At 39.3% G+C, this 27,524-nt stretch overlaps 1 protein-coding gene across 2 annotated transcripts in view; it reads right to left on the bottom strand.

Annotated features, from left to right (window-relative positions):
- The window catches only part of LOC147178498 (plexin-A1-like), a 221,003-nt gene that overhangs the window by 105,985 nt on the left and 87,494 nt on the right, over positions 1-27,524 (bottom strand). For both annotated transcript variants that reach the window (XM_086067345.1, XM_086067346.1), the window contains exon 4: positions 6,889-7,020. In XM_086067345.1, the coding sequence (XP_085923471.1) occupies positions 6,889-7,020 (132 nt within the window). The remainder of the gene's footprint in view (positions 1-6,888; positions 7,021-27,524) is intronic.

Below are 27,524 nucleotides of genomic sequence, written 5' to 3'. Positions count from 1 at the left end.
CGGCGTCATATGGACGAAAGCGGTAATATTATGCCTGAAGGAAGACCACATTTCCCATGAGGACAAGCGCATTGCGTCGTTTTTTCGTGCGTCAACATTAAAATTGACTTCTGTCTCTGTAACGAATGGGTAAAGGGGGAGGTGACATGCCATAAAGCATTCAGCACATTTGTAGTTGTTTGTGTGGCAGTGTTCCTAGCATCCTCCTCAAAGTTGCTTATTGCCAGGAAAAATTATACAGACCCCTTCAGGCCATGGCAAAGGTACCATTCAACTAGTTATGAAAATGTTTTATTAAGGTACTAAGTTCCTTAGTGCTACTTTAAGGAACATGCTATATTATTATATAGAGGTGTTTCTTTTCTCTTTTTTTTGGTGGGGGTGTGATTTCAAATGGTATGATAGTGGTTCTGGTGACTACTCAAGAGTTAAGTACTCGTATGTGTATCAGTCTGGGAAAAAAAGTGTTAACGAACATCCCTAGTTTAATCAAATCAAATGGAAAAGAAATACAAGGCATTTGCATGGCATATGTATGTATGTAATTATTAGGGGTGAAAAAAAAATCAATAAAGAAACCAAATAGTGTTTCCCTCACACATGATACACTATCTTTCTGCTTTCTGCTACTGCATGTTTGATGTATATGTTGTATCTGTGTTTACAGTCATGGCCTAAAGTTTTGAGAATGACACAAAGTATTGGTTTTCACAAACTTTGCTGCTTCAGTGTTTTTAGATCTTTTTGTTAGATGTTACTATGATATACTGAAATATAATTACAATAATTTCACAAGTTTCAAAGGCTTTCATTGACAATTAAATACAATTTATGCAAAATGTCATTATTTGCAACATCGACCCTTTTTGGTAGCGCTCGCCTTTTCTTCTCCAGAAAAGCTTTTTTTTCCAGATGCCCCAAAAATCGAAAGGGGATTTATCAGAGAAAATAACTTTACCCCAGTCCTCAGCAGACCAATCCCTGCATCATTTGCAGATTATCAGTCTGTCCCTGATGCTTTTCTTAGAGAGAAGTGGCTTCTTTGCTGCCCTTCTTCGCTTCTTCTTCACTTCTTCCCTTCTTCACTTCTTCTCACTGTGCGTGCAGATGCACTCATAACTGCCTGCTGCCATTCCTGAGCAAGCTCCACACTGGTGGTGGCCCGATCCCGCAACAGAATCCACTTTAGGAAACGGTCCTGGCGTTTGCTGGACTTTCTTGGGCGCCCTGAAGCCTTCTTCACAGCTATTGAACCTATCTCCTTAAAATTCTTGATGATCCGATAAATGGCGAATATGGACTTGGCAAATAATTTCAATTCATCTGATCACTGTGCATAACATTCTGGAGTACATTCAAATTGCCATCTTTAAAAATGAAAATTAATATTCTCAAAACCTTTGGCCACGACTGTACATTTTCTTGCCACACATGCATGTGAATGCTTACAAAGGGGCAGTTTTCCATGACGACACATTGAGTGGAATCATGAATGGTGATTGTATGAGAAGAGGGTCATTTACTGTGGAAACCAATACATTGCAAGCTGTCAGGATCATGACAAACTGTATGATGTCATTTATGGGCGCATGCAGGGAGTCAGGGAAAACATTCCTGCATCAGCGACATTAACTACTGAGGGCAATGATGACATGATGAAAAATGTATTTTCTTAGATAGGTACAACTGGAACACAAAAAATTGACTTGGGCCTTTGTTAATTTTTTTTATGAAGTGAAAAATACATGATATCAGTGGATTCACTGGAAGAAACCAATAAACGCTGTTTAAACAGTGCATAAATGTGTGTGTGTACAGTATTTGTGTGAAACAAAGATAGCCATATGTAAATCTTGCATTAGCTAATCGAAAAGTCACTCTTAGTCACAAAGCAGACACTCTTATTATATCTGTTTGTGTGTGTGTGCGTGTGCGTGTGCGTGTGCTTTTGTCTTTGCTGCATTATGCGGCCCATATATGTGTGTTTTTCCAGGTTTAACTACCATTGTGGGGACCAACTTGAAATTGTGGGGACATGTTGGTGGTCCCCACAAGTTCAGACCTCTTTTTGAGGGTCAAAACGTTTTAGAGTTTAGGTTTGAATTGGGTTATGGTTGAGGTTAGGGTAAGGAATGGGGGTAGGCAATCATAATTGATGGTTGGGGTTAGGGGAAGGGGCTAGGAAATGCATCATGTCAATAAGATGTCCCCACGATCATACAAAGACAAGTGTGTGTGTGTGTGGGTGTGTGTGTGCGTGCGTGTGTTTGCGTGGGTGTGTGTGGGTGTGGGTGTGTGTGCGCGTGTAGGAGAGGAGAGTCACCTCTGAGACAAAGATAGTCCAATCCAACACTTTTAATTATGTGAGCGTGTGAATATGGGAAAAGGTAAATTGCTCTGTCAAGCTGCGAAATGGGCTTTTTTATGTTTGAGCTCTCATCACTTGGCATTTCTATTATTCAACACGGAGAGAGACAGGCTAGAATGAGGAGGAGTAGGAGAAGGAAGGGCGGAGGAGACAAAAAAGATGATTGTATATATAGCGCTTTTGTAAGTGCACATCGAGACACTAAACACTGCCTCTTGTGGTAGGGTTGAAAAGAGCAATTTCGATATGTTATCAGTACGGTCAAGTACCGTACCAACATTTTAAGAGAGATACATGTTTTTGCAAAAAAATTATAATTCAGCAAAGCATACACAGGATGATAAAGATAACAGACATAAACCAGTTGGGACAAAAATAGCCAAATTTAGGTAAAAAATGGACCGATCGACTACTTGGGTTAATTTGACCAAACTTTTGGGATTGTTTAAAAACGGTCCAATTTTTGGGGTTGTCTTGTACAAAACTACCCAATTTTTTGGGGGGTGTTGGTTTGTGCAAAACATCCCAGAAAGTTGGGTTAAATTGACCAAAGTAGTGGGTTGATCCACTTTTTTAACCAAATTGGGTTATTTTTTGCCCAACTGTTTTTCAGAGTGAAAACTTCTGGGTATGTGTCCATCTTGACGGTTAAGTAAAATGTACAGACTCCCTTCAAGTGATGTTTAAAAGGTGAATGGATTTACTATTAACAGCGGTAAACTTCTAAGTATGGTTATTGGACTAATCAATTGTGAAAAATGTCACAACTAGTGAAATAACACACTGATTCATTAATTGAACGCAAATAAATTGTGTTCATTATAAATGATTGAAAAATCACTTAAGTGGAACGTGTATAATGTGCGTGTGATTTTTGGCTGTAATACAACAGTTAAAAAGTGAGATAAAAGAAGGTATTCTGAAGCAGTAAAGAAGTAGTTTTTGGTGGACACTTGCATAGTTCCTGGTTATGCACTATGATTTGTTGCGAGCGATAAGAGCGACACATATCCAATAGTCATTTGTTTGCTTAAATAAAACCAAAATCGGCATCTGTTCCGGTGACATTGCAATTCCGGCTTGTGTCTGTTTATTTGATCTCAGACCAGATACAAACTTTGCAGTGGAGTATGAATGATTGAAATCTGCATTTTAATATAGCCATTTTTTTCATCTATAACAATGGGAAACATTAAGAGCAAAAGTCACCTTTTTTTTAATCTTTTTTTCTATACATTATTAAGTAAAATGTGAGCTTTGCTGTGGTCAAGGTGCCAAGATAATATTATTACCAAATATCCATTCAGTAGTGCATGCTCCTTTAGTTTAGCTTTTTTTTAATGGAAATGCATGATGTTTGTTTATATGTGCCCCAATTGATTGGCGTCCTGTCCAGGCTGTACGTTACCTCTTGCCCAAAGTCAGCTGGCATAGGCTTAAAATGGCTGGCTGAATGTGCAATTTGGATTTTTGGAATATGTAGTCTGCAGTTGGATATGTTAGTCAGTTAAATTTACGTTTAATTGCGATTAAAGTACACCAATTGCAAAAGGAAGTTCCTTGGTGCAAAGTCCAGAGAAAATATGTGTTTGCCTTCAGATGTGTATGGCTTTAGAAACTGAAATACTGTCAACGGCTTGGTGACCACTGTCAAAGTAGGACAAGGTATTTAACACTGTTAAATATTCCATAGCCCAAAAGCCTCAGGCGCAGACAATGCTCCAAATCTGTGAGTCTTCTGGTGCCCTTTCATGTTGAATGCATTAAGTAGGAGAGTGAGACCTTATGCTGTCTGAAGCCCCTACCGGGAGAGCACTTCCTCCTGAACTCTAGTTTAGACCCAAAACAAAATACAGAAAGACGCAAGAAGAATTACAAAAGGAAACGGCAAATCCCACCAACCAATTATATTGTTCCACCTCTATGGCACGCACACTCCCCCCTCGGTTTCTGACAGATTCTGAGAATGGTTGTGAATATCGTAGTGTTCAAGCTTTCGAGGGGAACTGCAATTATGTGCTTTCCAAAGAGATGCCTTTTACTCTGTCTCTTCTAAGAAGGGTTGAAGAGGAGCATACATGCATATGTGTAGACAGTACCCACTGCATATTGACTCCTACATGAGAGTATCACTGTTGTCCATCTTTCCATGCAAGCATTGTGGTTTTTACAAGGCTTTTATCGTGTCTTCCCCGCAGTCGCAGCGCTAACACTCATATAAATGTAGTAGACATAGCGGTGCCCATCAAAAAATAAAACACTTGGCTTTAATAATTGAAAACGTGCCAAGAACCAATTGCTATAATGTAGATAACGGCAAATGAAAGGGAACCTATGGGAACACTTGGAATGTGAATGCCTTGACTGCTTCTAACACTGTTGAGAGAACTGCTGAGCAATGTTAGCTTTGCAGCACAGGGTGCTTACCGGAAGAAGAAAAAAAGAGAATGATAATGGTGGGCCTTATAATCGCTAATAAAAACTGTTTATGTAAATCGTTTTCATCCCATCTGTATTTTTACTGCTTATGAAAATGTGAAAAGGTTGCACTGTGTGGCTGGCCATTAAAAGTTTAGAATTTTTGTGGCAATTGCCTTTTTTATGTTTTGTATAAAAACATCTCTGGAGATGTGATCTGGAATTAGATCTGTGAAGGTCACATTTTAAAATTGAAACTTCTCCCCTTTTTGCACATATGTAGCCTCCTCTTAGTATATATGTATATTCATGTATCTCCTCTAAGCCTCTCTCTTGGCCCCAGCGCCCTTGATGGACAGGCTTAATTCCCCAGTCAGGTCAACACTGTCCATTTGTATCAATTACACAAGACTTCTTCGCTGTGCTCATCCAGACACATGGAAGTCAATTATGTCTAATCTTTGGTAAATTACACGGCACTCATGAGGCAGTTCTGTCTATGTGCCGGGAACGTCTTACTGAAGGTTATCGCAGCGCGGTCATTAGCTGTTATGAGATAAGAGTCTTGCAGGTAAGGAAGGAGAAGGCGATGAAAAGAAGAGCAAGGCAAAGGGTCATACTTAATGAATTTATGTGCTACGGGGTGATGTTCGGATATGCTCTGCTTGTTGCGTGTTTCAACATCAGTCCTTCGTTCACACGTCAGAAAAGTCACTAAGGCAAAATAAAAGATTTCTATCAATGATCGGTCTGATTATTTTAACATTGAAGGTGAAATACAAAGGCATGAAGTTGATAAAGTATAAAGCAGTTAATTTCTGCTTGCAGCATGTAAAAACGTTTTTGTTGTTTTGAATGTCATGCCATATTATTATTGAACAGCAAATACAGGAATTTCTTAATGACACAAATGTTCCACTGCCTTAAAGTGATGTCTTAAGAAGGAGCCCTTGTTTCTTTACAGTCGGCGAAAAAGTGCAGTCTCGTCATGAAGAAGTCAATTAAAATGACCATCTACAAGTTGTCTGTACAAAACAAAGCCTCATGACAACCGCCCCTGCATAATCTGCCTGGTGTGGCATTGACAAGAAATTAAATGTCTATGTCATTGAGTTCGTGCAACAGATGGATCGTAGGATGAGACATTTTGTCAGGGTGTTGTCCCGATGACTTGATCACTGAATAGCAGGAGGGCTGTGCGACACTGCTTACACCAATAAGATGGCTGTAAACAGGAGGGAGGAGCTGGTTTACAACGCGACCTTTCCACCCTCTGTTAGCAACTATTTTTCAATAAAGTGGCTTTTGAGTTTAATTCCCTCTAAGAATCAAACACGAGTGGAATCATTTTCACATTGTTTTCCAAATGACAAGAAAAGATCAGAGTGAAAGGCAATCACACTGAACATTGCCAGAATCAAATGTACACAAGCATTATCAAAGCACTCCATTTTTCATATTTGTGAAACTTTTAGCTCATAGTATGTGCATTCCTCACCTGTACAACTTTATGTGACAAAAGAAAGCCAAGTTGAAGGAGAGGGCATGACGTTTCTCCAATAACTAGGGACCAGCCGAGCTATACCATCTGACAGCCAGACCCGTCCTCACGGGCGGGCCATTGGGGACCGTGGCCGCCCACGAAGTTGCTTGATTTGCCATTTGCTGTACTAATCTTTATTATTAATAATAATAATATAATTCCCCTCCCTGTTCCCATGTTGACAGCTCATTTTATTTATGTTTAACTGCAGAACATTTTCCATCTTAATTTATATATTTTTTTCTTGCCTTGTTTGCATTTATCTATTTTTAAGTTCTTTGGGGGGTTGTCTTTGTTTTTGCATAATTAGCTTGACTGGTTGCTTCCTAACATATGTCTCCTTCCTTTGCTTATGTCGGCCATCCTCTCTGAATATGTATGTCTGCTGCATGAGTTTGACACAGTTCGTGAAAAGGTGCATCGTTGTATTATCAAATGCATCACTGATCTATTGATATTTACTAATGACGTTGCCTGTGTTGTCAGTGGCAACTGTATTCTGACACACAATAAGCTCAGGTTGATTATTTCAGAATGTGTGTGTATGTTCACACTTTACCTGCTGATCAGTGAGAGCGTACACGTATTGGTGATCTGGGCTGAAGAGCAAATCTTTCAGGATGGGGCTGCCTTCGCTCACAAGGATATTTTCATACAGCAAAGCTGGCTGGGAAACGGAGTTGACAAGAATCTAGGAGAAGCAAAGCAGAAAAAAACAATGCACATTTAGCATTTTAGCAAAAATGTGTCACTGCCCACTCATGAAATATATACCGTGTTGTGTAATTATAAAATAAACATGACAAAAAACAACAAAATACAATCAAACACTCTGATACAAAAAATATGGTACGGTAAATTCAAAATTTTTCTGGAAAGACATTTGCATGTTTTCCACATTTTAGCTTGACATGAGTGAAAGCAGAGATCTGAAAAATGTTCAATTGCTCTATCACACGTGCACAAATCAGGTACAAGTTAAAAGAAAATCATTTGAAGATAAATGTGTGGGTTGGTGTTAATGAAGTGTAAATATATTGGTGGCTAATGTTTCCTCTGCCTAAAGATTATAACATGTACACCTGTGTTAAAGCATTGGTTCTAATATTGCTTTGGTTGTTCAATACTTGCTTGTGCAATCTTTTAACACACTGAAGCAAAACTGATCCAAAAATCCAATCCGAATCCATATTCACAAAAATGCGAAACATATACCGAAATGCTGTACATTATTTTAACTTCTGCTCCTCTCATCTAAATTTTCCCCACAGCTTTCCAAAACTTTCTATACTTCCTCCACACTCACATTTTCCATTATTTTCCTCTCCTGGTCAAAACAGTGTGTGTAGTATTTATCTGTCAAGTCACAAACGCAGTTGCCTTTTTTTTTTTTTTACAGAAACTTTGGCCTATCAACACAGTGGGTGTGCTTGTTTCTTAAGAGCAGACATTTTTTTGTATAAAAGGCAAATGCATTGATAAATCAGCTTTGAAAAGGTTCTCAGCAGGATGTTTTATCAAAATAATCTCAAGACTTTACTCTAAAAAGCAAAATGTCAGGTATTTGCCTCTGAGTTTAGAACAAAATGGCATCAAACGCTGTGTGTGAAAAGCAGCTTGAACAAGGACAGCTACTCACTTCACTTTTGTTCTTTAAATAAATCAGCTTGAAAGAACAGAGAGGGGGGCTCACAGAAGTTTTGCTGACTTTCAGACAATTTTAAGATCACCAATATGGAAAAAATGCAGGCTAACTGAAGACTATAAATTGCCCAAGTGATTTGGAATAGTTTTTTGGAAGGAATACCCATAAACATTATAGTGACAGCACGTTGTACAATGAAACGTAAAAAGTAATACACCATTGTTGCATTTGATGTTATTTATTATTTGATGTTCCTCACAGTGCAGGTCTTCTCGCACACCGTCTCACACACACACACACGCACACACACACACACCCCCCCCCCCCACACACACACACACACACACTGAGGTGGAAATTGTTATTCATCAAAGTAGGTGTGAATGGCATAGCATTCGTGAAGATTGCAGTCCAAAGTTATGCGGGGACGTGATCAGCGACAGACGAGCTGCCCTACAGCTCGGGGCAGAGGGCAGTTGGAGGGGGATTTAGGTCAGTTGGCACGGAAGGGATGCAGAGTGGCACAGGTGAGCAAATAGCCTGCAGGTTTCTGCTCCCCTCCTGTGGCCTGCGAACTCTAGTTAAGCCCCAATTAATCTTATTTTATTCAGCATTATTTGATATGTGAATGGTAAATTGTGAAAACCCCCACCAAAAATCCACAACATTTTTAAGAATCAATCAATCAAATAATCAATTTACATGTGCAAAGCCAGATTGTGAAATGTTTAGAATACAAAAGTAACTCAACCATACCGTGGTAATTTTTGGGGTACAGTCTGACAGTACAGTACAGAAAAAAGTGTAATAAAGACATTGGATAGGGGAAAGGTAAATTATTAGAAAACGTGGCAGTAGTCTACAGTAAGAAGTCTTGACAACCTGTGTTCAAATGCGTGAGACGCACCGCCTACATATGTGGTACCGGTGCACAATGCAACCTTTGTTCTTTTCATGTTCGTGTTAACACGTTTGAGCTGCTGTGTGAGAAGCGTCTCTCCACTCACGTGCGAGTCATGCTGCGTGTCATCAAGAGAGCAGCTTATTTTTCTGCTTGCAGCCAAAAAGAGACTACAAATGATATGTGGATCTTTCGAACATTCTATTTTGGGGGCCATTATCAAAGGCAACCAAATCCAGCCTGACAGGGTTGGCAGGAGTTGCACTGCATACCTTTTAATCTGGCAGGAATACCTGCAGGAGTTTGATTAATGCGACTGTGAGAATTGAGGACAAAATATTAAGAAAAGTAAACACTACATTATGATTGAACTGAACTATGATCAGAAATATGAGCATGATTGTGCTTTTAAGAGCTTCAATGTTACGAAAGAACCTCATCCATCGATTTTAGGCTGTGTTGGGCTCTAGCCCAGATGAATTTGTGTTTGGAATGCGGCAGTAAGCCAGCAAGGAGTGTATGCAAACTCCACAGTGGGAGAAAGTTGGAGCCTGGATTCGAACCCCCAGCCACAAAACATTGAGGTGAATCATTGCATACACTTTCTTACAATCTAGTTTTATTCTCTCCATTTTTTTCTTATTTTTTAAATAATCTGCTGCATGCTGATTTTTGCAACTTTCAGAACACCCAAATCCCATGTGGATCATTAAAGATGATCTTATCTTATATTGCATCATCATTTGAAAGTGGCTAGTGCTTGAGGTTAGGACACAATTATGCTCATGAAAAGAAGTACAACGCCCAAACTATGTTAGCTTTCTAATAAATACTATGCATGACTATGTGTATTATATCTTACTAGAAGCTGTTTGAGAAATCTGTATGAAGACGTCCATTAATTTTCCTTTTACAACACATTTAAAGTTGATGGTGATTTTTTTAAATAAGTCTGGACACTCCTCCTTGTCCTCCTCTTTCCCATACTCAAACTGCTACGTGTCCTGGTTTCCCCCGAGGTTTAATACTGATATGCAAAGGACGCTGTAACCTACCAAAACAATGTTTAGTTCCCACTATCTTGTGGAATTACAGATACAGTGCTCACATATACACTTATTGAAACAGACCTACACATTATACAGACCCACTGAGGTCGAGCATGCCAAAAATCTTGGTGATGATGAAGACAAGGAAGCATACAAGATGTGAATGTTCGAGTGTCGTTGCTGTGTTCATGGTGATGAGGTGAATGAAAAGGAGTAAAGGGAGTTAGTAAATGTAATATTACGGTATATATTAGTATGTAAAATAATAGTAAAAAAACGGGACGTAGCAATTTCATTCAATTATTATTTTTGATTAATGGTACTTACCTCCATTCTGCGCATGCTTATTTTATTTTGCTCTCCTTTCTACCTTTTAATTTCATCTTAATACATATTTCATGATTTATTCATTGTATTCAGCATTATCAATCTATAAACAAATGCACATCCTGTCGTGTCAATGACATCCCCTTCATTTTCAAAATCTCGTCCCCCAATCCTCCCCACCCCCGCTTAGTCATCCACTCTTTGTCCGCTTATATGTTAGTGACCTTAACAGCTAACTCTGCACTTAATTACATGGCAGGACGAGTAGAGGGTAGAAAAGGGCAATAGATGGATAGCGATGACAAGGAGGGAAAAGTGAGAAAGGTACTATAGGAGCTACTTGTTAACCTTGTTAGCATTTCTCATGGAAACTAACGTTAAAACTGTCCAATGAGGAAGAGTAATGATGCAAACTCCAAAATGTGCAAGCAGTTCTTTGATAATGGAGCGAACAGAGGAAGGCATTTTCTTAATAAAATCTGCTCAAGGTGTGTGTGTGCAATTATGTATGTGTGTGAGTGTGTGTTCTTTATTGAAATTGATTTTGGTCTCATTCATTGATGAGGGATTTGGTAAATGTACAGGCTACATTTGTAAGCATACACTCTACAAATGCAAACACATGAGCACACAGCGGTGCCCTATGAGAATACTGCGGATAAAACCTAAAACCCCAAATAAGTACATTTCAACATGGTGCACTCGTGGTTAGCAAGCCTGCCTCACAGCTCTTTTCAGGGTTCGGAATTCAACTCAAGCAAGTACTCCAGATCCTTCTAACATTCCAAAAACATCTCTTACTGTGAATGTTGCCTGCAGTCTTTCGCCAATCTGGACAAGGTGGGGAATCTTTTCCTCAACGTTGACGATACTTCTCTGCAGTTGAGTGTTTGATTTGTGTTTGTTTGTCTTGGGCAGCACTTACAGTCTGATCAGCATCGCGCCTTTGCGATGGAGATCTCAAATTATAGCGTCTTGTGGTCAAAATGGTCCCCGCGTTTGAGCTCTTTCCTTCCAGAGGGCCCTGGGGGGTTGTGCTTGCTCTGTCCTGGCCGGGGTCGACGACTCCCCTCTTTGGTGGAGGTTTTCATGCATGCCAGATCCACCACACCAGCATCTATCGAAATTCTGCTTCTTCCTCTGGTCGTTGAATCGGTGGAGGCGGATGTCTATGGATCTCACTCTGCTTCATCGATCCTTCCTTCCTTTCCTCAGTCTCTCCTTTGGTCTCTTGAGGTCTGCCTAATTTGTTGGAATTTAGATGTTTCTGGGGTTGGTGAAAGACTGGTTGGTAACCCGGTGGGTAGTAGGTGATGTCTGGTCGGTGCTGGATTTCACTTTCCTTTCTTTTCTTTTTGATCCTCTTTGATCCTTCCTCGGGTCTCCTGACAACCTCACGACTCTAGCTGAAGTATTCGGTTTAGGTGAACGGTATGGGATTTTTAATAGGTTTTAGGTGAATTAATGAGTACACACACGCACGCACACACGCATACACACACACACCCACACACACGCACATGCACATACTCACGCACATACAAAATTTAAAAAAAAATTAAAGAGAGAGAGAGAGCAATGATGGTGACATGTCGAATCAGTAAAAGTAAGGAAAAAAAGAAAAATAACAGTGTAACCTCCAGTCCAACTGTGGCAAGCACTACTGAAAATGGACGAACGAAAAAAGGTGGAATCAACAGAGCGAAAAAGATCTATGACTGAACACTCTAATGTGTGTGTAGACCGCAGGTGTGCTGTGATACTTTGGATGCCCTCCAGTCAGGGTTAGACAGACACACACACACACACTAGCCACACAGGTGACTTGTAGTGAAATTAATCATTGTTCCTCTGCCGCACCGCCGCCCTCTCAACAGGAAGATAGCCTACGGTGATACACATACACACACAAGCGCACACGTTTTACCAGTCAAAAGAGTGACAGGCAAACAGCTGGCCCATGACAAGAATCCCTTTAATGCATTCTTATGAACTCTTAATACTTGGCTTTATAGTTTGGGTCAACAATATTTTGAAAAAATAAGAAAACAAATCAAGAAAACTAGCATCAAAAGTTACTTTAATCACTCACTGATCTGTAAATAGGTGTACATTTTTAGGTTCAATTTTGAGGTGATAAAATCTCAATTTGTGGTTTTCATTGTTCAAGTCCTGTTATGTAGCATTAGAAGCAATATAGCATAAATGAAGTAAGCGGCTGCTTGGGGGGCCCTAGCTAATAGGGAGCACCCAAAATGTATAAAGATTTATTTTTTTTGTAATGTATTAAAACATAAACATGGTGGAGGTTGGGCCCCAAATCAAATGTTGTTTAAAACCCCCATAAAAACTTGGGCCTTCACTACTTTATAACTGTCAAAAGCAAAACTTGGCTGCAGCTACAATTACACCGACATTATTGTTTTACTCCTACAGTTGTGTGCAATACTTAGACTATTAGTGCTGGTAAAAATTGTCACGTAAACTTCAGGGAGCTTAAGTCATTATCCTCTTATATATATATATATATATATATATATATATATATATTCCCTTAACTATTATGCATGGATGACAATTTACAGGCAGAGGAGACTAACAGAATGGATACATCTCTATTCAACTCAGGGGTGCGGTGATAATCATACAAAAGTCCCCTGGTCTGAAGTTGCATTTAGGATGTTCGAGTGAAGCAGTACGACAGGCAGCTCTTGTAATGTCACTCGTGCTGGGGAAAAAAGGAACAACTTGATATTGCAGAAATCTGGGTTATACTTACTATGTTTGCAATTAAAAAAAAAAAAAATCTTTGAAAAGTTGCTTTGATGTCTGTGCGAGTGGGATGATACTAAACAACTATTCTGTCATTTCTTCCGCTTAATTGTTCCCAGACTTGCACTACAAAACGTCCCCATCATTGTGCTGGATGTTAATTAGTTTAGTATCATTTCACAAGTTTTATTCATTTACAACTGAGTAGTGGGTCCTTGGGGGCTCCTACAAAGAAACCACTATTGCATAACGTGCCACTTAATCAAGTGGCAAAGCACTACTGTATATTCACTCACATCTTGACATTGGTAGATTTGTATCTAAATTAAGTGGAACTGTCACACGTTAGAAGTTCAAGACTACATTCAATTATGAGTTGTTGTTTTTAAAACTCATTTTCTTTCTACCCCAAAATGTCGCACTGAGATACAAGTAGGGCAGGCTGTGCGTTAAAACAGGAGCTCTATTTTCTTCCCTGAGACAGATCCTGCGGTGTGAGGCCTCTGTGTGTCTAATGACATCTACACGCTTCTGCAAAATGACATGTAATTGCGTGGAAGTTGGCTAGAAAGCTTCTGGGAAAATCTAAGCTACAACTCCGAGAAACATCTCTATGTGTTTACATTACAGGGTACTGTATACATCTGTCAGGAGCAGACATTTCAAAAGGCCTAAAGAAAAAAATAATAACCATCATTGCTAAGAAGCACTCTGGAGCAATCATCATCTCGGCAATAATAATAATAACTTTGTGTTCACAAGGTAGATTTAGATTTAAACATAAATGTACACATACTGCAACACATGTCTATATGTCATATGGTGTCCTGTAGGGGTGTGAATTGCCTAGTACCTGGCGATTTGATTCGTATCACTATTCATAGGTCACGATTTGATTCAATCCGATTAATCCCGATACGAATCTATAAATTGATTATTGCGATTTTTTTTAAACTCAAATTTAGAAAATACTAATCAGTGTACATGTACACTGTAAGATTTGTATGAACATTTATTTATTTATCTGAAAATTCAGGTTGCAGTCTGTTTCATGTTTGAACAGCACTGAAATCAAATATTCAGGCTTAATGTTCCATTAATATAACATTCTTCCATGCGTAATGTGTAAATCCTAACCCCAAGTAAGACGTTTTGTTGAATATTCCCATAAAAAATGGATGTTTAAAAATCGATGTGGCCGCATATTGAATCGATTCGAGAATTGCGCGCTTTAATATCGCGATATATTGCCGAAACGATTTTTTCTAACACCCCTAGTATCCTGTGTATAGATCACTAAAAGGCAGTGTTGAACAACTCACACAGCAATAGGGCACAAAATACTCTTAACAATGTCAGTGCTGAAAAGTTTAAGGTAGACGCAAAGTGAATGACATGATGCACACATGTACCAAATAAACCCGAAGCCCTGAGCTATTGTTTTCAAAGTACCGCCATAATGGCTTTATCCTGACAGAGGTGAGATGAGGGAAAAGGACCATTAGAAGAAAATGGTCATCTCTCCGATTCTTTGTATGTAATCTACTTTACATTTCTCTCTTCCTGCACTCCTCGAACCACCTCTACCTGTCACTTGCTCTTTTGCATCCCTTGATGCACCACCTCAGCTGACACACATGAGCAACCAAGCAGAACACGCTGGCTGTGTATAACGCAGCGTAGCAGCTCGTGCGCTCCTCCTGTACGTGTGTGTGTGTGTTTTCCTTTCTTTGCCCTGCAGTGAGTGGTGAAAGTACAACTAAACGAGTTCAATTTGTCAAGAGCAGAAAGGTGCGGCCCTTGAGGGCTAGCGGACAGCCGTTGACAAGGCGACGAGAAGGTTTAAAAGGGAAAGAACGGAAATTCCGATGTTTAAAACGCACTCAGTCAATACTGTCGCATTAGATGCAGTTGATTCGAGCAAATGTTAGCATGTAATGATGCTCCTTCCGTGAGTGAGCGTGTTGATAAAGTGCAGTCAAGACCTCAGTGTTGACTCAGCAATTAATGTGTGTGTCAGTAAACAAGGGCCCCGCTCTAGGGGACGACGAGCCATTAATAAAGATGCTCTGCTTCAGAATGATCTGACCCGAACGACCCGGATCAAGAAAACAATGTCTTGGCGCGGCCGACGGTTTGAGCGTTTACTGAGTGAATGATGAATGTCTCTGCCTTTCGCTCTCCTTCTCTGGCGAATTGCAGCTGTTATTAATTCTTGGCTGCAGAGGAGTGGGCAAGAGACTGATGAGTGGGACACATTTCGGACAGACTCACGTCAAAGGCCACAAGGCTAAGGCAACACACGCAAACCCTTGATTTATTCTGTGATATCATCGGTGCTCCATTCATTCATCTTCTAACAATGAATGAAGGCATCAAATAATCATGTTGTTCCATCTGGCCTTATGAAAGAGATACAATAGAAAAAGAGCAGATGCCCGTAATAATGTCTGGAGAACAGTGATCCTACTTTCCATTTATATATTATCAGATTTTGAAAGCACAGTAAATCACAATTGAAATTATAAGACAATCAATACTTTGCAATATCTGATGACTTTTATGTGCAGTATATATTGTTCAAGCTGTTAGCAAGGTTCCCAGACCACAGCAACACACCTCACAAACGTGCACGCGTACAACATGCACTGTGCACAAGCCAACATTAGCCAAGGTGGCGAGGTTAGTAGTGAATTATTCATGCTGGAAAGTGTTGTATTATTTGGAATGTACAATCAATTAAAAACAGTATAATGCTGCACAGGACCAAAACAACATGAATCAAGAAACTCTTAAGAAAGCCTCCCATAGGGCCTCCCTGCGACAGCAGCTCATTCTCAACATTCTGCTGTTTGGTGTAAAAAGAGTGGGCAGTTAGATTTATGATCTCTCTCACCCTCTAACGCACACCGTTTCCCTCTTAACATCAGTCTGCTGCTTTATTGGAGCTTCATGTCAGCAGTGTGGGATGGGTCACAGTCACAGAGGGAGAACAAATTGGAGAACTCATATTTTGGACTTTCTTTTCTGCTGTGCTGTCATTTATCATCTACATTTGTCACAGGAGTCACAGGTGGTGAATAACTACAACCGTACATGGAGATGCCAAGGCATTTACACCCATCCTACAGTTTGTCTGTGCAGTCTGCCATCCTACTGTGGATATGTAATTACAAGGGGGATATGATAAGACTTTTTTTTTTTATATACTCCTATCCTGTGGGAGCTCACAGCTAATTATAGAGTCAGCCGAGCTTCAAATTGCCATTTAAACAGCCATACGGTGGAAGACAATAACAAACTCCCTTGGTGGTGTCATTGCTGTGCAGTAAGTGTGACCGCAAAGACGTCTCACACTACGAGAAACAGGCAGAGAACAAACATTTGCATGTGTGCCTGCATCTAAACCACACAATGTTTGCTGTATCTCTCTCTCTCTCTCTCTCTCTCTCTCTCTCTCTCTCTCTCTCTCTCTCTCTCTCTCTCTCTCTCTCTCTCTCTCTCTCTCTCTCTCTCTCTCTCTCTCTCTCTCTCTCTCTCTCTCTCTCAATCAACCCATCCGTCTATCTATCCATCCATCCATCCACAGTCGTGGCAAAAAGTCTTGACAGTGACTCAGGTACGTTGTTTCATTGCTTTTTCTGTTTTATGTATGTTTCTAATTCACACAAATTTTATATTGTTGTAAAGAACAGTTAAATATCTACTTTTCTAGCTTCCCCAAAATTTTGGTATGGCAGAGAATCGTAGGCCAAAACAGAGCCACAAATATTATTTTGTTATACAAATTCCAAAATCTTTTAAATGCTTTAGATATGCTGGAGCACCCTGAAGCAGTCCCTCACCAAATAAATGAATAAATATTTTTTTTCGATGAATCTATGATTTTGAAGGATCCAATGTGCTGTTATAAAATAAACTACCAAAGTACCAAAAACAGCTAAATGTCTTACTCAATTTTATCAAAATAATGTTAAATGTTGCTATATTCGTAAGGAAATTGTTAAAAGATGCATTGGGATACGTTAAAGTCGAGTCTGTCACATTTAATGAACATACAGTAGATAAAGAAGTGAATCGGTTTGCAAGTATCAGTGCTCTCATTTAGCTGGCAACCTGAGTACTCTTAAGACTCAGAGAAGAAAGCCAACCTCGGTTTCACATTTAAATAAACATCCATCAAAAGGTATATTAAAACCCTTTTTGTTTCTTCAGCAAACATAATGCCAGAAAAAGCACAAGCATTCCTAAAGCAAATACAATTATTGCAAGTCAGTTAGACATGTTTTCTCCTTTTGAAGCAGAAAACAATATATGGCTTGAAAGAGGATGTTAAAGAAAACTGATGCTGGGAAGTGGAGACTGGTTGGTTGTGAAAGAGAAATGTTCGTGAGGACAAAAAGAATTTGATGAGAGAAAGTCCAAGGAAGGCTACAGAAAGGACAAGAAGCGATTTTGTGGCCTGTGGTGGAATGTGCTTTGACAGAACGCTTGCTGCCAACACACACAGGAATTAAACTTTAAACACACTGAGGGGGCCCATTGTCCTCTCTTTTCCCCTAAAACAAAGATGGCTTGCCATGTGACAGTTATGATATAAAATCGAGTGCAAATGCGTACAGATGTTTAAACCATCGCCTTTACAATATTTGTCAAGCCAGTTATTGTGCAATTTCTTCAGATATCATGTAATTAGAATGATTGTAATAATTTTTTAACATAAATGCTTCCGTGTGTGTGTTTTTCTTTATCCTTCATCTGGCCCCGAAAAGTCTCCCTCTTAGTTTTGGTAGACCACAGTACTATGAGGGCTTGTCTCTTAGCTTTCACAAAAATATCACTCACTGACTTCCCATCAACATGTTACAAGGTTTCCACTTGAGCTATAGTGAATACACGAACAGCCAGAATACTTTCCAACATTGTTGTAAAGTTTTATGGTCCCAGAGACTCGAGCCACAACAATGTTTTCAACAGCGTTAACCCTACCAGACAAAGCGCCCACTACTTTCTCTTTATTTGTTTTTTATTTTATTTTACTAAAGCACACTAAAAATCTTTACGAAGCAAATTCATGGCAAAGCTGAAGCAAGCTATTAGAGGACACATTTGTTTTGGGGCAACATGAAATATATGTTTCTGTGGAAATTGATTTCTGTTTATACTGCGGCCACCTGCAATAGTTTGTTCTCTTTTTTTATTCACTACAACATCGTTGCAGATAATGGCTAACACTAAACTGCAGGAATGGACATGAAAGGATGCTATTAAAGGTGTGTCATTAGTTGGGTTTCCATCCACCCATTTTTATACGAAAGAAATGCGCAAATATAACTAAATGGAAACGCTAGAAATTCGAAAAAGGGCCCAAAATTCACAAAAAAGGTTTTATGCTTAGAGGGGGTGGATTTTGAAGTGTATCAAAAAAAGGAAAATGCAAATTTTGGCTATGGAAGCAGGTTTTTCGAATAACTGCTGGCAAGACCCGATACACGTTGCACGTTTTGACCGGATGTCACACTTACGTTCACAAAGCAATGTCGGACAAAAAAGTAAGGTATGTTTGGGGGGGGACGATGAAACTGAAATATTTTTGGAATTAATTAAAAAAGCGAATATTAATGGTATTTTAGATGGAAAACAGCAAAGAAACGCTACGGTTTATCAATAATTACAAATGAAAACTCATCATTGCACGGCACAGTCACTTCCTAGTCTTGTTCTTCTTTTAAATTACTGGTGGATCATATCTCTATGGTGTATACCGCCACCTACAGCGGCAGAGTCCCCTCTCAATATTCGCAAAAGAAGAACAGATGGAAACTGCATGTCCGTTTTGCGCATTTTCAGTAGATTCGCTTAAAAAAATCGAATCAATTAGATGGAAACCTGACTATTATTACAATACTGTAAATGTATTGGTTTTCCCTCATATTGGTAGAACTATTTTAATACTTATGTTCATACTCTGGACAAATTTGGAATAAAAGTAACTTTTTATTAGGCATCTTTTAACTAAAAATGAGTCATGCAAGTGTTTAGTCAGCAAGTGGCTGCTTCTGCTTAAGTACTGTGACAGATGCTTTTTAGCTATTGCTATTCTGTGTTACTTTCTCTCCCAGAGCAGCTTATTTTTGTCTGCTAATAATCTATTCTTACATTGTATGTTGTAGGCTAACACTGCATAATTAACATGGTGTTGTTAATGACATAATGAGAAGAGAAGAGTTGTGTAGACTCTGGCTCTGATTTATAAATTCACAAAAAGCGGGTGTTCACTCTAACGCACAGTTCACACAGACCGCGAAACGGAGACAGAACGGCATCCGTAAAAGAAAGCATTTGAGTTTGCGTGTCAATTCAAACCAACTGCGGTGCGGTGCGTACCCGGATCCGGAGCTGCGGAAGGTTTCTGCAAGGTTTCTGTTTTTTCCAGATTCCGCATGCGGATTTTCATGAAGCTCAAGAAATTATGCGAGGCAGACAGGAAGTCATGCATCGGCATTCGAGGTATATCGGGTATATTTCAAAATAAAACTGTTTGCAAACTTGTTTTCCTTCCAAAATAACAAAAGAAAGAAAACACCACCAATGCGTACAGTTAGACATTGTTTTGCCTAGTAAATATGGCCTATAGTGTGTTGTTGGCTTTAAAAGTGGTGTGAGTAAAGAGAGCTGTGCGCTTTCTCATGGCTTTCACCATGCAACATTTGAGAGTGCAAACGTAAAATAAAGTTTGACGTGATGGATTTTGAAGGGACAGTGGAAGAGACAAACAAACATCAATGATCACTCTGATAATTTCGAAATCATCAATGATCATAAAATTATCATTATCAATTGTCAATTATCATTATCATTATCATAAAAGAAATGATTGTTTTGATGTCACTTGGCAATTGAATTTATTTGTTCATCCTGCGTAACACTGTGTTTACAGAACTAAACCAAACACCTGGAAAACTGCTCTGGGAGAAGCCAGCCCCAAATGTCACAGTGCACTGAACTAAGATGCAAGGAAATGCAGGGTTGAATAAGGTTCTGTTGTGGTAACATGACATTACTCCTTCTTGCGACTGTTTACTAGTCTGCCCTTTAAAAGCTCCAATATACTATTGCTGAATGGACAATATATCCCACTGATTTTTGTTTGTGACTTTTTTTAAATGTCTGCACGAGTGAAAAAAGATCCATTCTACCTGAAGTGTCTCATTCTGTCTGCACTATGCTGGTTTGAATGTGACTTTCACACTATTTTAACATCAGCCATCCTAATTTGTTGGTTTGACAAATCACAATGCACGTGCTAAATTAATCCTTTATTAACTATTTATCATACACTAAACTCTAATAGTTTTGTGTTTATGAAGGGAATTAAAAGGTCACATATGTTCTGCAAGTCAAATAATTGGTGGAATTTGACTCTAAACATAATTTATAAAAGTGGTGGATAAATTTCCCATCATGCACTACCGAAACATGAGAATAAATGCATAATGTAGGGGAAACAGCTGCAATTAAAGATCCATTCCAAATGAAGGAGTGGATGTTTGCTCTATAAATGAGATACAGTAAACTGCTCCTGCACTCTGTTGTGAATTGTGCACAAATGCCAGATGCAGTGCGGTTGTCTGAAATGAGTCCACACCATTGCTCATTTTTGACAGCTTTTTATTGGTCGCTGCCTATTCCATGTGCACCTCTGCAGAATGTTCACGGTCACTCGCTTTCAGTGCAGTTAAATGTGTTCTCAGCACTGTTAATAGGCTTCAAACACAATAAAAGCACCATAAACTCCATAAAAACAAAACAGTTTTAGCTTCAACATGATGTTTTCATACAAGCAGATATTACGGCTCCTAAATTACTTGATTGTAACATCTAAACAGAATGCATTTCCAGATAGGACAGTAATATGTTACCCGAGGAAATGCCAACATGAGGACTGACTAAATGAAAGAATAGAAAAAGCTATCAAAAGAAGAAAAAAATATTCAGTGCAACATTTCATGTCAAATAGTCCAACTCAAATCAAATCCAATAAATGTCAAAAACAGGTGTGACTTTAAAAAAATCACACTGTCAACTCCCTCATGTTCTCTTCTTCACATATGTAATCCACTGCTACATTTTGAGAGAAAGCTCTGAAACATATATATTTGTTTGGTTTTAACGACAAGCTGTACTAAGAGCCTTAAATCGGCAGCGTCTAATGTGCCAGATCGCAAGCAAGCAGAAAACAGAAAAGGATATTTAGTGGGTGGAACGCAAAGTCGTTGAGAGGATGAAACAAACAGAAAACAAAGTCTGGGCCATTCGTTAATGCAGTACAAGTGAGCAGTTCAACCTGAAAACTACAATTTAGTTAGAAATGATACAAATGCACTATATTACATCCAAACTGGATAGTTTCCCAGTAAATGAGCCTCATTCTGTACCTGTGCCCCAAGCTATAGTTATGGTATGTACAGTACAGGCCGAAAGTTTGGACACACGTTCTTATTCAATGCATTTGCTTTATTCTCATGACTGGTTACTCTTTGTAGATTCTCACTGAAGGCATCACAACTATGACCTTAACAAACAAAAAAAGGTGAAATAACTGAAAACATGTTTTATATTATAGATTCTTAAAAATATCTATCCTTACTTTTTTGCATACTCTTGTCATTCTTACCTCTGGGAACTCCTTAAAGATTGTTGGAAAACCCTTTTCGAAAGAATGCCAAGAATGAGCAAAAAAAGTAATCAGAGAAAAGGGTGGCTATTTATTTGGGTATTTATTTTAGTATTTTCACCTCTTTTTTTGTTAAGTACATAATGTGTTTGTTAGTTGTTATAGTTGTTGTCATTGTTTTGATGCCTTCAATGAGAATGTACAATGTACAGTCATGAAAATAAAGCAAATATATTGAATGAGAAGGTGTGTCCAAACTTTTGCCCTGTAATGTATGTGAAAAATGCTCAGTTCTCTTACATTTGAGTAGGTTCCCAAATATTCCACCTGGATTGTATGAATGTAAAAATAAAATGGTATTCATTTGTGTAGCACTATGCTACCTTCAATTTACTCATGATAGAGTCTCAGGGCAACTGAAGATTGAACTTGCAAGCTTTGGGTTGGTAGAAAAGCACTCAGTGAAAAAGCGGGTGCATCTTCATTTTCGTGCTAGAGGAAGTCTAGTCTATCGTGTTTGGGACCACATTGCACCTTCCCAGGCATTTCTGGTGCCTGTAATGCACCTGACAATTTGGTTACAGAAAGTAGACTGTGGTCGGCGTAAAAACAGACACACCTTCATTTTCCAGCACATCTTGGTCTTTGGTAGCAAAAATGTAGACATGATTTTAGACTTGCAAAAAGCGGGTGGGGGTGATGGGGGGGATGACCAATCTCATCTCTTGGGTCATTTCAAGTTAATTTCTGCTTCCCCACTGTCAAGCATGTGTGCGATTTCACCACTCTGATTTTAATGGGAATGAGGGGAGCCGCTTTGATTTGCCGGCTGCATTCCATCCATCAATGGCGCAAACGCCCCCCTTTTGCCCAATTCTAACTGCGCAATGTCTAGAAAAATAGCAAAAGAAAGAAAACTCCACCTACGCACACTGGGCACAAAATACAGCCCTTATGTTTGTCTCTGAAACAAATATGCTTGTTAAACGGTGCACACTTAATGGTAAATGCTACTAAAACATGACAGCTTTAATTTGTGTGGTAAGCTTAGAAGGAATGTGGATGTGTATTGCTGTGGGTGGGCCCCATAGAATGTGCTGTGCCAGGCAGCAGGAGACACCAATCCTGCTCCCAGGACTTTACTGTAATCTCTCCGTCATCCGTTTGTTTTTCTCACTTTTACTCTACCTTTGCTCCACTTTTTGCTGTGACAAAAAGTATAAAAAAGAAAGAAAGTACGCATCTCTTTTTCCCCCCATCTAACACTAGTGTCACCAGAAGTTAAGTGGACTAATGTGGAGACAGAGAGGAGGAGGACATAAACCAGGATGAGGACAAGATGGAAACGACCCAGTGGAAACCATGATGTCATGATTAGTGAGGTGCAACCATCCAGCACTCTCAATGGCACCATGCAGACGCCAGAGGTAATCACGCACACATAAACAAAAAACCCTTTTCTCTGCTTTAAATAACGGCAGCTGGTGCAGGAAACGTGTTTGTCGTCACTCGCTACCTCCACTATGAGTGCCCAATATGCAGAAGATAAACATATAGAGGAGTCTAAAATTTCAAATGACCCTCGAGGCTGTGCAATTTGGAAAGACCAAATGTTGAAAAAAATGAATGTTGCACAAAAACACATCATCATCATACAACGCCTTAAGCATATTTTGCTTTTTTCATTGTTTTGTTGTTTTCTTTTTGTTTTGTATTGTTTTGTTGTCATACGCCCCACCACCAAAAAAGGTGACTACAAATAGGAAACTTGTGAGTACACTCATATAATCGGAAATTGAATTTATTGCAACGTAGAAAAGCAGTTCACACATCTCTGTGCCGTGGCTGCTCACTACAAAATGCACACAACAATAATTTTGCATCAATAATAAAAGGTGAACAAAATGGGAACCACAACGTCATCTGTCTGGGGCACACACAGCAATGCATGCACACATTTGTCTGAGTAAGCCTTTCTTTCCATGATACCGCAGTAATGTGTATGTTGTGTTATAAAAAAAAACTGTTAGCAACAGTTAGCTAGGAGAAATAAAAGGTTATTTCAATATTCGAGCAAATCTTAGGTCAGCTTGGATTGTGGATTGCATTTTAATTGCGCAGATGGCGGAAAATCCTTTAAAGCCAGAGTGAGAACATTAAAACTGTCATTACACATCATATTTCAATCGACAACTTTATAACTGATTTCACATTGCTGCATGTTAAACTGGAAGCTCATAGAGTGACTCATACTTCTTAAAAAAAAAAGAAAAAGAACTGCTTTGAAATATTTTACCCATCCCTTCACGTTGTAACCATAACACCGCTTGAGCAATGTTTACGTTCATCCGTATCTCCAGCATCATCATTAAACAAGGCTGCGCAACTGCACTATATCATACTGAAAGTTGTTGCTAATATTTGCTCTACTCTAGGTACATATATTAGAAACACTTCAGTACAATGAGAGATTATGCATCTATATTCTGTAACTAATGTGTTTATGGAACATAGTTTGTGTTGCATTATATGCAGAGAATAAAGACAGTAAAGATTAGAGATGTTACCTTTCATGTCTTTACTCAGAATTTCTTGAGGCATGTATTAGCCAATGAAGCAAGCAGACAAAAGCTGGCGTACTGAGAGATGAAGGGAGGCCGTCTGTATTTTTGAGATGATAAAATGCTGCAGTCAAAAACTAGCTGGCCAACACTGCTGGCACTCCCCGCAGGAGCCTGCTCATTAATACCAAAAACCTGGAAGTAGCTGAAACCTCCTGCAAACACATACATGCACACACACATGCACGCACACGACTCAAGGCTCACCCAACTTTGAAGACTGCTTGTATCACACTCCGTTCATTGGATTCAATCAGTGTACTGAGAGACAGATGAGATCAGAGCTCTGACCTCCAACTCACAAAACCCACACATCCACTTAAAGACAAAAGGCCTATTTGAGGAAATGACATCATCAGCAGCGGCAGGGTCACAGGGGTCAAGGCTGGCTGTGAGATATCTCATCACGGCAAAGATTACGCTGAAGCCAATGGTTATTACCAATCCTTATGAGGAAGTGTGAGCAGGGAAAATGACTTGAGGTGCTCCCATCAGCCCCGCCCCCTTCTCTCCCATCACTTCCCCTCAACTGCTCTGGATTGATAGCACAGTTTATTACCGATAGATGGATGGATGGAGCAGATTATGGAACGCTCCATTAGCTTGACTTTATATCGCTGGGCGAGATCAGCGGCAGAGTCAGTTAAATGGGAAAAAGGTGTCTGGAACAACCCGGGACTCATCGCTGATCGCAGAGCGGGACTGCAAGGACTTCGACTGCAGATGTTGCAGATGAAAGTACAGTTCAAAAGCATCATTTCACCTGGTTGCACAGTGAAACATATATGTTGTATAATTATATGGAAACATCCTTTTTTTGTATTACTGTATTATTATGGTTAGATGGACAAACACCTTTGAGTTTGACATGGAATTTAAAATGGTAATGTGGTACAAAAGTCTAAGTAAAATCTAGGAAAAAAGTGTTATTTTTCACTGTTTAAAACCAGTGTTGGGCATTTTGCAAAAAGTAATCCAGGTAACAACTCAGCTACTTCCTTGTAAAAGTAATTAGTAATTGTAAAATGTAATGTGCTGAGCAAGATAGTTACATGTATACATTTCAATTGGTGAAACCATGACTGTGGACCACACGCAATGACCTCCCAGCCATGTTATTTGCTTGGCATGGTGTGGAGGCAATGATTTTGAAAACTAGTGCCTATAAGCATCAAATGATTCTCTTGAGGAAAATGTGTTGCAATTTGACCGAATGTGTTTTTGCACTTGGTTATGTCCTAGTGACGAAATGATTAAAATGAAAGATTAACATTGAAGCACTACTATTGTGACATGTTACATTAGCAGTAACAGTAATGGAGTTGCTCTGATGGGAAAAGTAATTCATTAGATTACAAAGTTACTGCAAAAATGAAAAAAAAAAAACAATGTTAGAAACATCTTAATGCCATTATTCTCAACAGATTATTAATTATTTCTCTCTTTTTTTTTTATTTGAAGTGTGATGAATAACCAAAATTGATATAAACAACTGAGAACTAAAAAAAATAACTGATCAAAAGAATCAGTAGTAATTAAAGATGAGATTGGTCTTCATTTTAATTTGTACTACTGGGTAAAATCAGCTACTTGTAAAACATAGTTTGCACTTTCAGTAGAAGACAATTAACCATGATTAACGTTATGTAGCCTATTGAGCCCTGGGCCAAATTTACACCAAGGTCCCGTCTTTCCTCTATTCCCTTTCCGACACTGTCCATGATTTAAAATTCAAACACTTTGCCAGGATTCAAAGCACCCGTGGGAAATGGTAATAAAATATGCTTTTAATTATTAACACAGGCATGTGATTACTGGATTCTCTTTTATTGTATTGAATAATTTTATCAAACCAATCATATTCTTAAAATGGTGTCAATTATAACTCCACAATCGATTTGAAAATCTTATGACATGAACAGAAGAATCGCATGTAACGCACACTCTAAAACTCTCATTTATTAAACTGACATGACGCCCCACTGTGTGATATCAATTTACCGCACGGGGTTTCAATTACTGCTCAGCTGCTCCCCAGAGTGACTCCAACTGATGGCACAACATAGATGAACACGCAAATATCATATCGGTGCATTGAGATGATGTACGTCATGCCATTGGAAAAACCCGAGTATCGTTAACCCCGCGGAACTGCTGGGAATTGTGAGTCACCTTCATCAAGCTAATGTCACCTCAACACTTGGCTAAATGGACCTTGATGCAGGATGGAATAATAAATCTTAGGGATAAAGATCCCTCTTTATCATCAGACCTAATTGAATACCAGCTCAATAAATACTTGTAATGATTGGTTATAGTTGCAAAGATGGATATATGACTTTATATAAATGAGTTTATGTAAGTGGAGTGGGGGTGTCACATGCAAAGTACTTTTAGGCAGCGGTGACTTGCTATCAATGGATAACACATTTCAAGGGGCCAACTCAACCTGTTAATGTAAAGCTGCATTACTACGTAGCTAGGGTTCTCTCTCAAACACACACGCACACATGCACTCACGCACACACACCTGTCTCTCTTCCAGTGTTCTCATCTGCTTCATTCCCATGCCTCTCCTCGCTGCTACAGTCTCATCCATCCGTCTGCTTTTAATCTCTCCCTCTTTTCCTTGTGTTCTCTCCCAGTCAGTGTTCACTTTTATCCCTCCCTCCAGCTGGCCAAGGCTGAGTGACAGCACAGTTAAACTCTTATTGGCTTCTGCAGGGGAAGCCAAGAAGCACCGCAAAGCAGTTTCTGTTGGTGATTGTGCCACAGAAGTCTGTGCAAGAGGACCCATAACCTCGATTTGAACTCTTTCTTTAAAGGTTGAAGAATCTGTGACCATCACACCTGGTAGCCAGATTGCATACACAACCGTAGTAACAGCATCCGCTATCACCAGACCTGCGCCTCATGGAGGTGGGCACATGTGCTCAGGGTCCTACCAACTGTGCCCACCACGTAATGCTTCGTAGTTAACATGACAGCATTTGTTACAAAACTATGGGAAGTATACTTTCATGGGAGGAGAGGAATTAGCACCCCAATGCAGACAAGACACTGGGGGGGGGGGGGGGTGAAACAGAGAGTTTTTATATACAAAAATACAAAGTAACTGGTGGTTTAGCCTTACCAGACTTTCGTCGATATTATTGGGCTAGCAATATTAGTAAAATAATGTTTTGGAATGTTGAAATCACTTC

The sequence above is a fragment of the Leptonotus elevatus genome, chromosome 2 (assembly GCF_054856555.1).
Source record: "Leptonotus elevatus isolate MCC_2025b chromosome 2, RoL_Lele_1.0, whole genome shotgun sequence".
NCBI lineage: Eukaryota > Metazoa > Chordata > Actinopteri > Syngnathiformes > Syngnathidae > Leptonotus > Leptonotus elevatus.
Note: the sequence above shows the minus strand (reverse complement) of the source record. Positions and strands in the feature narration are given on the sequence as shown.